The sequence below is a fragment of the Penicillium verhagenii genome, assembly GCF_028828195.1.
Source record: "Penicillium verhagenii strain IBT 33310 chromosome Unknown utg000004l_segment0_segment0, whole genome shotgun sequence".
NCBI classification, from domain to species: Eukaryota; Fungi; Ascomycota; class Eurotiomycetes; order Eurotiales; family Aspergillaceae; genus Penicillium; species Penicillium verhagenii.
In genome coordinates, this window is record NW_026643168.1 from 1580267 (window position 1) to 1593615 (window position 13349).

The 13349-nt window shown below is 47.6% G+C and overlaps 6 protein-coding genes across 6 annotated transcripts; 5 read left to right on the forward strand and 1 right to left on the reverse strand.

The window, feature by feature from the left end:
* Positions 1–702: 702 nt before the first annotated feature.
* On the forward strand, positions 703–2727 carry N7466_003498 (class I adenylate-forming enzyme family protein; the record flags this gene model as incomplete). Its single annotated transcript, XM_057162895.1, has 5 exons — positions 703–1069; positions 1127–1890; positions 1950–2053; positions 2112–2236; positions 2288–2727. 5 exons carry the CDS (start codon positions 703–705, stop codon positions 2725–2727), a joined length of 1800 nt encoding a protein of 599 aa, XP_057024010.1.
* A 1167-nt stretch (positions 2728–3894) lies between these two features.
* N7466_003499 (uncharacterized protein) lies at positions 3895–5785 on the forward strand (the record flags this gene model as incomplete). Its single annotated transcript, XM_057162896.1, has 3 exons — positions 3895–4142; positions 4199–4828; positions 4891–5785. The coding sequence occupies 3 exons, from the start codon at positions 3895–3897 to the stop codon at positions 5783–5785; spliced, it is 1773 nt and encodes a 590-aa protein (XP_057024011.1).
* A 1168-nt stretch (positions 5786–6953) lies between these two features.
* N7466_003500 (uncharacterized protein) lies at positions 6954–8429 on the forward strand (the record flags this gene model as incomplete). The annotated part of the gene is made up of 2 exons (XM_057162897.1): positions 6954–7546; positions 7616–8429. 2 exons carry the CDS (start codon positions 6954–6956, stop codon positions 8427–8429), a joined length of 1407 nt encoding a protein of 468 aa, XP_057024012.1.
* Positions 8430–8968: 539 nt separating this feature from the next.
* On the forward strand, positions 8969–9677 carry N7466_003501 (BTB/POZ domain-containing protein; the record flags this gene model as incomplete). The annotated part of the gene is made up of 3 exons (XM_057162898.1): positions 8969–9009; positions 9075–9549; positions 9618–9677. 3 exons carry the CDS (start codon positions 8969–8971, stop codon positions 9675–9677), a joined length of 576 nt encoding a protein of 191 aa, XP_057024013.1.
* A 630-nt stretch (positions 9678–10307) lies between these two features.
* N7466_003502 (flavin reductase family protein) lies at positions 10308–11046 on the reverse strand (the record flags this gene model as incomplete). Its single annotated transcript, XM_057162899.1, has 2 exons — positions 10308–10940; positions 10993–11046. 2 exons carry the CDS (start codon positions 11044–11046, stop codon positions 10308–10310), a joined length of 687 nt encoding a protein of 228 aa, XP_057024014.1.
* A 602-nt stretch (positions 11047–11648) lies between these two features.
* On the forward strand, positions 11649–13211 carry N7466_003503 (UbiD family decarboxylase; the record flags this gene model as incomplete). Its single annotated transcript, XM_057162900.1, has 2 exons — positions 11649–12614; positions 12675–13211. 2 exons carry the CDS (start codon positions 11649–11651, stop codon positions 13209–13211), a joined length of 1503 nt encoding a protein of 500 aa, XP_057024015.1.
* Between the last annotated feature and the right edge of the window lie 138 nt (positions 13212–13349).

A 13349-nucleotide genomic window follows, 5' to 3' on the forward strand; every position in this document is an offset into this window, starting at 1 on the left:
GTTCCCACAAGGGGTTCATGTTCAGGGGTTCGTCCTGCTTCCTCCGTACCAAGATTTGCCGATCGATCGATGTGTATATAATACGGTCATTTATGTAGAGACTTTCAGCATACTCCGTATCCCAGTAGAGTGATCGACACGGAGCTGAAAGTTGAGTGGGGCGCACAGAGCAAAACCTGATTCTATTAGCGAATTTTGGGAGAAAGAAGAAAATTCAAAATAACATTTGAAACAAAAGGTGATATTTACCTTCGTCTTTCAATCCATTAGAATATTGTCTGTTATATGTTGGTTAGTTGGGAAATTGGTTCCAATGTACAAACAACCAGTTAACTCGATGGTTTGGGGAGGTCAACACTGAGTAAACCCTTGAAATGCCTCAATAGAAACCTCGGGAAGATACATACATGCACGTACCGTATTCTGTATATGCGGGACCTCACTAGTGGTACTGTCACGGTGGATCTTGCATCCTCTGCAACTAAATTCCGAGCCGCGCGATCAGAGCCAATGAATGGGCTTACAAGTTTTAAATGACTTTCGATGGAAGCTTTGGAATAGCCTTCTTGGCATTGAAATTAAAATACCTACTACGTGTACTACTCCGTATTTATAAAAATTTATGGATGGACGCGAATACCCTTTTTGCGAGCAGCGATCATCCCATCCAGCAGCATTAGACGACGAGTATTTGATCACAAGATGCCGGGATTATACGCAGATTCTGTGGTGGACGTGGGAAATGTGGAAGCCAGTGACAAAACACGCACCCAAATCAATTTTCCAAGCGACCCATTTTTCACCAAATTGCTCGCTAGAGCTAAGCAACGCGGGGATTCCACTATCATCAGCGATAATACCATTTCAGCACAGGTTAGCTACCGTCAACTTCTACAGGACGTGGACAATCTACGCCAATCACTCCGGCGCCGACTCTCACCTGGTTTGCTGGATGTCAACGGGACTCTAAACAATGGAACCTGTATTGCTGTTATCGCACGCAGCGGGTATAGATTTATCGTGGCTTCTATCGCTATTTTTGCCCTGGGCGGCATCATCTTACCTTTGAGTGAGCCAGTCCTTCTCGTCTATACAAACGATATGTTATACTGAACTTGAGGAATAGGTCCGGGCTATCTTGCAGAGGAGGCACTCCATTTCTTGCAAAAATGTAAAGCAGTGGCGATTTTATACGATCCTGATTCAGCCGTCTCGGAGCTGGCGCGCAGCATCGTCAACGCACAGTCAAATGATTTGGAGCATCAGGTGCTCCCACAGATCCCGATCAGAATTGATCCGAGCTCGAGTTTGCAGCAGACTCTTAGCTTTGCCAGTGTTAACACGACAGCGATTTCCCCTGATCGTCCTGCTCTTTATCTGTTAACCTCCGGGACTACAGGCACTCCCAAGGTCGTGGTGCACTCGCGCAGGATTTTCAACGCCCAACCAGAGCCGAATTACGATGCGGAGGACGTCTTTCTCTCGAACCGCGCATTTTTCTGGGTTGGTGGATTTCGAGAACTGATTGGTGTGCTGCTGAGAGGTGTGCGTGTTGAGCTCATTGATTACAAGTCGAACGCGGATGCGATCTGGAAACGTATAAGCAGGGGAGATATCACCCGCGCGTCTTTTCTTCCAAGTGTCTTCAGTAACATGATAAAGCTTTGGGAAGAGAAGATAGCCTTGCTGCCTGACCATGAGAGGAGGCCGTATGCAGACGCGGCTTGTAGGCTGCGCGGGGTGAAGTATGCTGGTGGGCTAGTCCCGAGCTCTATTAAGAGATCTTGGAAGACTTTACTTCCAGAAGTGAGAGTTGAGGTCGAATATGGGGCAAGTGAGTTTGGCATGGCTTCATTCAGTTGTTGTATTGATGGGGAAGATACTATCGAGGTAGGTCGACTAGGAAGCTAAAGTCCAGCCTATTATGCTGCTAATAAGGTATAACATAGTCACATTATCTTGGAAGACCACTTCCTGGGGTCACATTCAAGCTGGGAGATGACCAATCTGATATGGGGGAGCTGCTGGTCAAGACCCCTACTCAATTTACTAGGTAAGTCTGCTCAATTCAGATTGAAAAAGAAGCGATAGTTAACAGAGGCTTCCTCCAGCTACTTGGATGGTCCAGAGGCAACCAATACCAAGATTGACGAAAATGGATTTTTCCGAACAGGGGATCTTGGCAGACGGGCGGAAGATGGTCGTATTATTATTGAGGGACGAGTAACGCCAGACTGTAAGTTCGTGTGAAAAACCTGCCAACACTTCCTCGCTAACCGTGCTCAAGTCATCCGCTACCGTGGACTAAGGGTCCCCATCCTTGAGGTGGAGGAAAACCTTCTAGCTCTCCCATATATCTCCGAAGCTTATGTGGTTCCTATTCTGGACGTCTTTGCAGGAGGATCGCAGGTGGCTGCAGTCGTTCGTTTCCGCAAGGATCACACCAATAACACGGCTGCATCAAGTCCATCGCTACACGCAATAAGGGCAGAACTTTCGTCGTCTTTGCCTGATTTCAAACTTCCAACGCTTCTTCGGATTCTGACTGACGGTGAAGACATTCCCAGATCACAAGCTGGCAAACCGGCTCCGAGGGATATTGCAACTGTATTTTTCCCGCAGCCAGATGAGGGCGTGCTGAATGGACTCCCTGATGACGTTCAATTTTGCAACACGGCTACCAAGGATGGCCCAGTGGCTTGGGGCTTGGGGGCGATGCGGTGCTGATCAACCATTCAATAGAATATGTATGTTCCGACGCATTTCAACATTGAAGATTTCAAGGAGTTGAGTGTACATACATGTATCTATTATGAATATATCGGTGGACCATAGAATATACGCAAACACAACATTTGAACGCCTGGCAGCTCTGGACATCTGGAGATAAACCCTCGACATATACATGGATATACTCAACTATCTGGCCAAGCAACTCCCATTCTTTTCAATGTGTGTTTCTAGTGTAGGGTATATTTTAAATCTGATTGTACGAGGATGAGCAGTACGTGTGGAGACGTTTGTATGGAAGCTTTAGAATGACAGCGCAGTTTGTTGCTAGTCCACGGGTGACATAAGATAATCCGTACGGAAAGGCCCACGTATTACTTGGTACAGTACCTTGTAATCACCAATAACTCCTTGCAACTTCCAGGTTTCATTGACGCTGTGGCTTGGAATGAAAATGCCAAGAACAGCCGATCGTTCTTCACCGATCTTTCATTATCGCGATTGCCGAACTCATTCGCCGAACACGACCGTGCGAGGTGGGGATCAAATACACGTGTTGGGATGTTCAGCCGTCACGAACCTGCAATCTTCAGCTATAGTGGGGCTAGCAGACGAACGACCCACCCAGTTCCGGTCTGTTACGACCGTACATCAGTACCACTAGCGGCAAAACAACATCGAAACACTTGAATAGCTACTCCGTAAAATTCATTATTTTAGATAATAAGATCCACTCTGGAGTGTTTCGGGATAGCTTTATACGAGGCGATCGGATTAAAAACAATAGTATGTTTCAAGTGTTAGAACTGGTGGAGAGTTTGTTTGTATTCCGATCAGCTTCACATATACACGTATTCTTGTACAGAGTAACATGTCTACACGTAGGCCTTGGCAGACTCCACGAAAGGGATAAGGGAGAAAGATTAAAATTTCAAGCTTGCAAATGTAATACATCTCTCCTGCATAAGGACGGTATTCACCTGGAAATTTCCTACGTCTTAGATCGCTTGGTCTGAGCACGTTGTATCAAGTTTGACCTGCCACATACAGAACCTTTCAAACACGAAAAAAAAACTATAATTGTTTGATGGGAATATAAAGAACGCGTCAAATTCCCGTCCAGCCATCGGAGATCATTGGGGAACCTTGTAAGCGAACTTCATCATGACTGTTTCTATGACTGCGCCTGCTATGTCTCCGCCAAGAATGCTTCCTTTAGGAACAAGTCAACCCCCCGGCGACAAATATGTGTGTCTAGCCAATATTCCTCCCTTCTTCGATACTCACATCATCAATACTAATGACATAGGTGACCAGGCAGTGAGCGTGTCGTTGCCAACATGGGACTCGGTCCCCGGCCGACCCCGTGGCTACAAGTGGGTGATCGAGAAACTGCAGGCAAATTATCCCAGGTTAGTGAATATACGTATCACATAATAGTGGTCGGGATCCTGACTAACTGATTTAGGTTCGGCCTTGGCAGCATCGTGCAACAGCTAACCAGCGCTGTCCTGGAGCGGTGTGCAATCCCATCAGAAAATATGCTTTGCCTTGTGTTTTCCTCCAAACATGCAGCAAGGCGATGTATATTGTTTCTTCAGGACCACCATAGCTCGGACGTTCAAGCCGATGTGGTATCATTCTACCTATTCCGCGAGACTACTAGCCCAAAAAGCACAAGTTGGGACAGATTCTACGCTGTGATATGCGATGCTGATGCCAAGGTGGCAGCAAACGAGTTTTGGTCTATATTTGGCGACGGCCTTTCTACTCGACATGCCGAGTTTTGTCTTCAGCTCTGGCCAAATATGTGCTCTGAGCCTGATAATAAATTGTTGCAGTTCTACACTAGCACCGGTACTGACACTGGCACTAGCAAGATACCTATCCCGATGCTCAAGTCGTTAGTTGCAGGACAAGCCGCGAAAACAGAGATCAAGGATCGGATTGCGGAATTGATTGCGTCTGATAATTCTGAGCTCACTCCCCCATCTGCAAGAGATGTCTTTCTTTACACAAACGGGATGTCCGCTATATCTGCCGTGTCACGGGCCTTGGTACCAGAGAAAAAAGAGACATCAGGAGCAGTGGTATTCGGGTAAGCACATGCAAACAAGTTCTAGTTCAATCGGCGACAAAGGGAAACTGACTCTGCTTTAGTTGGCCCTACGCTGAAAACCCAAAATGTGTAAGCCAATCGGGCTATGAACGCTTTACACTCTATAATAAGGGAACAACAGATGAGCTGGATCAGCTAGAAGAATCACTCGCGTCGGGATCACGCATCCGCGTCTTGTTCTGCGAAGTCCCGTCAAATCCACTCCTTCGAACTCCTGATCTCGATCGGATCCGAAGTCTCGCAGATCAGTACGACTTCATTGTTGTCTGCGATGAGACGCTTGGCACATTCGTGAATGTGGACATCCTGCCATACGTCGATGTGGCTGTCACAAGCCTAACTAAGATATTCAATGGCGGCGCAAACGCCATGGGCGGGAGTGCCGTCGTCAACCCGGCAAGCCGCCATTACAGCGAAGTCCACGCAAAACTTACAGCCATATATGAGGACCTCCTTTTCCCGACTGAGGCGCTTGTCCTCGCCGAGAACTCACGAAATTTCCAAGCACGCGTCCGCAAATCTAGCGCCAATGCCCTTACCCTCGCTACTTTCTTATCATCACACCCGAGTATCGAGTCCGTGCTTTACCCAGCCTTGATACCTACCAGACAACTTTATGATCGCTATCGTCGCAGGAATGGAGGGTATGGGTATGTGTTGAGTCTTCTGCTACGGGAGCCGGACGATGCGATAAGGTTCTATGACAGTCTTGATATGCGCAAGGGGCCAAGTATTGGCACAAATTTTAGTCTGGCTATTCCGTATGCACAGCTCGCCCATGTCTTTGACCTGGATTGGGCTGAGTCCCAGGGGATTCCAAAGCATATTGTTAGACTGAGTGTTGGATTGGAATCGGAGGATGATTTGGTGAATTGTGTTTCTAGAGCGTTGGAGGGTTTGGCATCCCCTCAGCCCGTCCTTCAGTCACTCTTATAAATGTTGAGGCGAAATAACACTCCACGTTTGCCTCCGATGTTTCAGCCCCCAAAGGTAAACATGCGGATGCGCCACCAACATACCCCGCTCAAAAGGCTGTTCCTGACATGTAGCATTACTTTTCCCCTTTTTCCCACCATAAACTTCTGGCAATAGCCACTGAATCTATAATAAATTGTTGTTCATTTTTGACTTAAATGATCACAGATCATCCCACGTTTTGCAATGTTTCATAAAGACTCTTCGCGACAAGACATGCAAGACATCGAATTGCGACCAATGTACAAGAGGGATCTGGATCCTCTGATTAAAAATGACACTGAGGCCAACCTAAGAGAGTTTGAATCTGACCAAAAACCCCATCAAGATTCCCAGACGCTATGTGAAAAAGCCAAATCAAAACTAAACCATAGTAACGTTAAACTCCAGGGGTGGAAGTTTACTTCCTTCGTGGCGGTCATAACAAGCTTAGTTGTTCTATCTTTCAATCTGGGCTTTCTCCTTTACACGACCGCACATCACACAGACAGAGTTCTATACGAGGGAAACTGCACCAAGGTGCATCGTTTGAGCATCGCATTCCATTTGATTATCAATATTTTGAGTACTCTCCTGCTAGGCGCGAGTAACTTCGGCATGGTATGTTCATTTTACTTCGATGTTCTAATGTCTCTCAGATGAGTCTAATTGGATTCGATAGCAATGCTTAGTGGCACCAACTCGATCAAACATTGACAAAATACATCAATCGGGCCGCTGGCTAGATATAGGTGTTCCCAGCATTCGAAACCTTTTCCGCGTTTCTTACAAGCGCTCGTTCTTATGGATATGTTTGGTTGCTTCATCTCTCCCTCTTCATTTGATGTATCGGTACCCTCCTGTTTGAGTACAACGGCTTATCAGTCACTGACCAGCATCTTGTAGGTATAATTCGGCCATTTACGCTACAACTGCGGCGTCTGCCTATGACATTTTCATTGGACCTTCCTCTCTTACGGAAACCAGCTTCTCTGACCTACGCCTAAATATCACATATGGAGCGGTTTCTTCCTCGGCGAACTCCTCTTTTGAAGAACTCTACTATTCTGCGAAGAATGAAACGCTAGTCTATCTGAACAACGACGATTGCCTAGACGCTTTTGCGCAAACATATCAGACGACCTACAGAATGCTCTGGCTTGTGAGCGACACCTATGAAGAAAAACATAATTACACTTTAATGTACACGAACGGTGTTTTCAACCCGACCGATTACAACACTAGATTAGGTCAAGGCCCATACGATTGGATATGCGGTGGTGCCACCTGCGACAGCGGTTCAGTGTCTGCAATCTGGGAAGAGATGTCCCAGGTTCCTTGGACAGTAAGTGGAAGTTCGGAGTACGCAATGGACGACGTTGTCGAGTATTGTATGGCAATGAGCAAATCTCAGCATTGCAAGCTGCAATACTCATTGGTGCCTACAGTGGTGGTAATCGGCTGCAATATCTTCAAAGCTTTTATTTTAATCTATATGTGGCTGGGAATATCCGAAGCTCCCATGCTCACTATCGGGGACTCTATTGCGTCTTTCCTCAATCGTCCGGACCCCCACACGAGGCGAGGCTGTCTACTGACTCGCAATCAAGTGAGATTCATGGATCAAGGTCCCTCAGGATCCCTCACTTGGAAGCTCTTTTCTGGATCAAAACCTTTCAATGATAAGCGAAAGCGCTGGGGAACCGCAGCATCTGGTCGCCGGTGGGCATTCAGTCTATTCTTGTAAGTCCAATGCGCTCAATAATATCTACCCGGATACTCTTCCTTTCGTTTTCCTAACCCCTCTTCAAGCTGGCTCCTCTCAATCATCGTCTGCATTGCTCTTCTCAAAACCGCAATCAATGCAATTCAGGGTACGGTATCCGACCAAACGCCCTGGGCTGCACCACTAGGTGCCGCTGGTGGAAACAACTTGATACATGGCGACAGCTGGCCGACCAGTGTTCTGGCCAATGTGATAATCGCCAACTTGCCACAACTGATTTTCTCTTTCCTATACTTTGGCTTCAATAGCCTCTTGACTTCAATGTGCCTTGGTGCGGAGTGGAGCGGCTATGCACACAGCTGCAAATCCCTGCGCGTTTCCAACAAGCCACAAGGCTCTCAGAGAAGTGACTACTTTCTCTCAATCCCCTATCGATATGCCCTGCCTTTCATGGTCATGACCATCACTATACACTGGCTTATCTCCGAGAGCCTTTTTATGGTGGGAATCGAGGCATGGGATGAGAGGATGGTTCGTGCTCCCGAAAGCGACCTTACAACCTGTGGCTTCTCGCCCATCGGCATTGTGAGCTCGATATGTGTCGGAGTATTCATGTTTTCCTGCCTCGTTGGGTTGTCCTTTCGAAGGTTCGAATCCGCTATGCCGGTCGCGGGGGGTTGTAGTTTGGCAATTTCTGCTGCCTGTCATCCCAACTTTGATCCTAATCGCCATCCAGCGGGTGAGCCTGGGGACTTGGACCTGGAGATCGAAAACGGGGATGATAATATGGGGCATCTGCCCGTCCAATGGGGAGCAGTACCCGTTGATAGTCCTATTGGACATTGTAGCTTCACCAGTGGCCGGGTTGAGTTGCCTGATAAGGATAGGGAGTATGAGTAGAACATAACCTCGTACTTGATTGATGCATAGCCAGCACTCCTGGTGTCTCTTGCTAAATTGTAAGGGATTCTCTTTTACTCTCCATCAATTCTGTGGTGCCCCTATTCATCCATGAATATAATTGGAACTGCCAGTTCTGGATTCTTGGGACCTGCCGAGGTCCCATGGGAATCACTTCTCTCAACCGCACTGTGCTACCTCGAACAGTTGAATACAAAGTTAACAGCACTGTATACTACTACCTAGCACATGGTCTGAATTAGGTTAGTCCCATACATAGAGTGTACTATATAGCCGTCACCGGGTGGGCAATTGTATTATAATCTGTTACTTTCTGTTCCTCTTGAATCACATGACCATGTTTGTGTCAGTGCTTCTTCTTTGTTCTAAATAGCAGGCTTTGTCTCGCTTCTTCCTTCCTCCTTCAAACAATCAACAATCCATATTCATTCCTTTGCTTACTCTTCCTCGTTAGATTCTATGAGTTCCCACTCTTCAATCATCCGGGCATCCCCATCTACACTCAGAATAGAGACATGATGACCCTATCGGAAGGAAGTGCCAGGTCTTTTACAGAACTGTAAGTGCAAGAGGTAAAGAAGTACCCAAACATTGTGGCGCTTTCTAAATTCTCGTTTCACTCAGTCGTCTTCCACTGTATCATGGTCCTACCGTGAAAATCCAGATACGCTCTAGCCACCACGAATATGAGGTTTCCAAAAACATCCTTTGCCGAAACTCCACCTACTTTGCGGCAATGTTTGAAGGAAAATTTCAAGAGGGAAGACAGCAGACAGCAACGCTCCAAGAAATGTCAGGCGTGGTTTCGGTTCGAAGTTTCGAATCACTCATACAATGGTTATATCTAGGCATTGTTAAATTTGATTACAACGGACCAGAGGATGGAATATCAGCTGCGATAGAGCTTGTCAGACTGGCAGATATGTGCAATATCACAGGCATGGAATGCTCAATGGCTCAGCATATCAAGGATATCCTTGTTGCCAATCCCGAGCCTCGGCGATCGTCTAAGAACTCAGACCTGCATCACTCTCCCAATACCTATTGCCTCACACGAGAACATATTATCTCGACAACGAATTTGCCTGTGGAGCATCCAGTACGTCGGGTTGTAGAGAGAGCTTCGTTAGATGCTTTTTTGAATGTGCAAATTATAAATTTCCACAGGATACTCAGGGATTTCCCAGCTTTGCAGTGGACCTACTTCATGAAGTCGATCGGCGCTGAATGAGCGCACAACTTTCCAAGACCCTATCAGCGGCGAAGAATTGCTCATTAGCTCTAATAATCTGGCCTTTCCATAGTGCTTGGATTTCATCTCGGTCTTTTACAGTTGCTTTATGTCGCCAATCAGGAGTCACGAGGCTGAACGGAAGGTTCTCAAAAGGCATCAGCGGGTGTTCAGTTCAACGAGGGTCCAGATGTCGCTTGGAAAGAGTTTAGTCGCTACAAAATCCGTATCATAATAGACGTGCTAGGTGTGAATTTTTGCCATCTCTCAAACCAGTTGTGTTTCAAAATATACCGAAAAACTGTATCTGGAAGGATATTTTCGGGCAAGCAAAATCACTGAACCACATCGATCATAAATAAGCTGTGCCATTATGGGGTACTGTGAAGAGATATGTCATCAATCATGAATTCTTCTATACGACTGAACATTTTAATTCAGTTATCTGCTAGGATTTGAAGTCTCATTGAATTCTTTCCAATCTCTCCACGTTCTCACAACTTCCTCATCCAACTTCTCAACGTTGGAAATATCACGCTTGCCGTCCCTCAAATTATCCATTTTTGCACGTGCCACCCATTCGCCGTCCGAAGAATCCAAGCATTTCAGAATTTCTCCCACCAAATTCACCGCGCATTTCGCGATTCCGCCTCTTTATTACGTTTGGCACTGCCTTCCAACCCATACAAAACATCCTCCGACATGCCAGGAATCACCATGTCGAACGTCTCCTTGATGACAGTGTACTGGTAATATCCGCAACGTGCGAGTGGCTTCGTCTTTCGAACGTCTAAGATCCCGTCTGTCAGAGCCTCATCCTTGATGTGCACTGCCACCACCCGACCGATCACAATATCCACTGTCCCCATAGGGGGATTGCCCGGCAGACGCACAGTCGAGTGGTATTCACATTCGAATTTCACCGGTGACTCCTGAACCATGGGAACATCCATCAGGGTAGCTGGCTCTTTGGCCAGGTTGGCTCGCTCGAACTCATCTACTCCGTATGGAACCTGCTCCGCCGAAATATTGACCGCTTCACGCAGATCCCATGTGGCCAGGTTCCAAACAAAGTGCCCGGTTTGCTCGGCATTCACGACCGTATCCTTTCGATCACCATTCACCGTCTGGTTTGAAGAAAACATCACGTAAGGAGGGTCAAACGTGAGATTGTTGAACTGCGAGTACGGTGCCAAGTTGGCCTGTCCTTCCTTGTTCTGGGTTGAGATCCATCCGATCGGACGGGGCACGACGCATGCCTATTACGCTTGTCAACAATGGGAATCGTGATATGTTGATCGTTCGGCTTACCTTGAATGGATCATGTGGGAGATTGTGGTCGGTGACTCCAGGTTGGTAGAACATGATGTCTGACTCAAGAAGATTGTTTGATGTCCGCTCAGATTTCTTATTTCGGAGTCTCGAAAGCGTACACGGGTCACTGGGATATTTATATATCCCAATGTTCCCACTCACTCATCTCCCGCAGTAGCCGGGAATATGTGCCGACGTACACGGGTGATCTGCACCCGTCATTCTGTTGCCCACCAACACCGCCATGGTCGGCAATCATTCCGTCTTCGCTTCACACAAGCGTGGCTTCAAGACAGAGCGCGGGGCGGCGGGGGAAGGAGGGGGGACGCGCAGATCCCTGCCGCATAAAGCGCTAAAATGATGTGGGTCGCTCGGACGCTCGGATCTCGGAGCTCGGAGCCTCGCCTCAACATAGAATATTGCGAGACCCGAAGGTGCGGCATGCCGAGATACTGCTTTGTGCAACAAATCGGCCCTTGTACAAGAAACAGGGACAAGTGGTTCGATCCGACTTTGCCGGATCGAAACTAGTTTCGAAATATATAAGCCACCATCGTTGTACTACTGAAACTTTCCAAATCACTTCGATCGTCTTTCTACATCTACAAACATCCCGACTTTACTTTCTGCCTCTTCAAGTCTAATCCTACACAATGGTTGCCAACGAGCCCCATCTTTGCTTCCGATCGTTTGTCGAAGCCTTAAAGGCCGACAACGACTTGGTCGAGATCAATGACCCGGTCGATCCTCATCTCGAAGCCGCTGCAATCACTCGTCTTGTCTGCGAGACTGATGACAAAGCTCCCTTGTTCAACAACGTTATCGGCGCACAAAACGGTCTATTCCGTATCCTTGGTGCTCCTGGCTCTCTCCGGAAGTCCTCCAATGACCGCTATGGCCGACTGGCCCGTCACCTGGCCCTGCCACCCACGGCCTCCATGAAGGAAATCCTCGACAAAATGCTGTCCGCCAGCGAGATGCCTCCGATCCCACCTCAAATCCTCCCGACTGGTCCTTGCAAAGAAAACTTTCTGGAGGAGAGCCAGATCGACCTGACCAAGCTGCCCGCTCCCCAAATACACGCAGCCGATGGGGGTAAATACATTCAGACATACGGAATGCACATCGTCCAGTCGCCTGATGGCTCATGGACTAACTGGTCCATTGCTCGTGCTATGGTTTCGGATGACAAGCACCTGGTTGGCTTGGTCATTCCCCCACAGCATATCTGGCAGATTCATGAGATGTGGAAGAAGGAAGGACGTGACGTCCCTTGGGCACTGGCTTTCGGTGTTCCTCCTGCAGCCATCATGGCATCCAGCATGCCCATCCCTGATGGTGTTACAGAGGCTGGGTACGTTGGCGCCATGACCGGATCAGCCCTGGAGCTGGTAAAGTGTGATACCAACGATCTCTACGTGCCCGCGACTTCCGAGATTGTCTTTGAGGGCACCCTGTCTATCACTGATAAGGGACCAGAGGGACCATTTGGTGAAATGCATGGATATGTTTTCCCTGGCGATACTCACCCGTGGCCCAAGTATAAGGTCAACCGCATTACCTACCGTGATGATGCCATTCTACCCATGTCTTCCTGTGGTAGACTGACTGATGAGACTGTAAGTTTCTCTCTTTGATTTTTTTTTTTTTTTTGATTTCTCTTACTGACCCATATATAGCATACCATGATTGGCGCGTTAGCTGCTGCTGAGATCCGCAAGATTTGCCAGAACAGCGGTCTGCCCATTACCGATGCTTTCTCGCCCTTCGAGTCACAAGTCACTTGGGTCGCCCTCAAGGTTGATACTGCACGCCTTCGGGAGATGAAGACCACCTCCAAGGAGTTCTCCAAGAAGGTTGGAGATGTGGTGTTCAACCACAAGGCCGGGTACACCATTCATCGCCTGGTTCTTGTCGGCGACGATATTGATGTCTACGATGGCAAGGATGTCATGTGGGCCTTCTCCACCCGTTGTCGTCCCAGCCTCGATGAAACCTTCTTCGAAGATGTTCGCGGATTCCCGCTCGTCCCCTACATGTCCCATGGCAATGGATCACCCACCCAGGGTGGTAAAGTGGTCTCGGACGCACTCATGCCAGCCGAGTATACAACCGGTCGCGATTGGATTGCCGCAGACTTCAAGAACTCATACCCTGAGGAGCTCAAGAAGAAGATTTTGGGTAACTGGACCAAGATGGGATTCCGTGAGGAGTAGATTTGCGATATTTGTATTTAACATCAGCTTGATTTTGTATATTATGTCCAGTGCCGGAGATAGATAGAAAACTATAGAATTACAGTTTTTGGCAAATTATTCTACTTGAATCTAATTATTCCCTTTTATCTAAAGCCT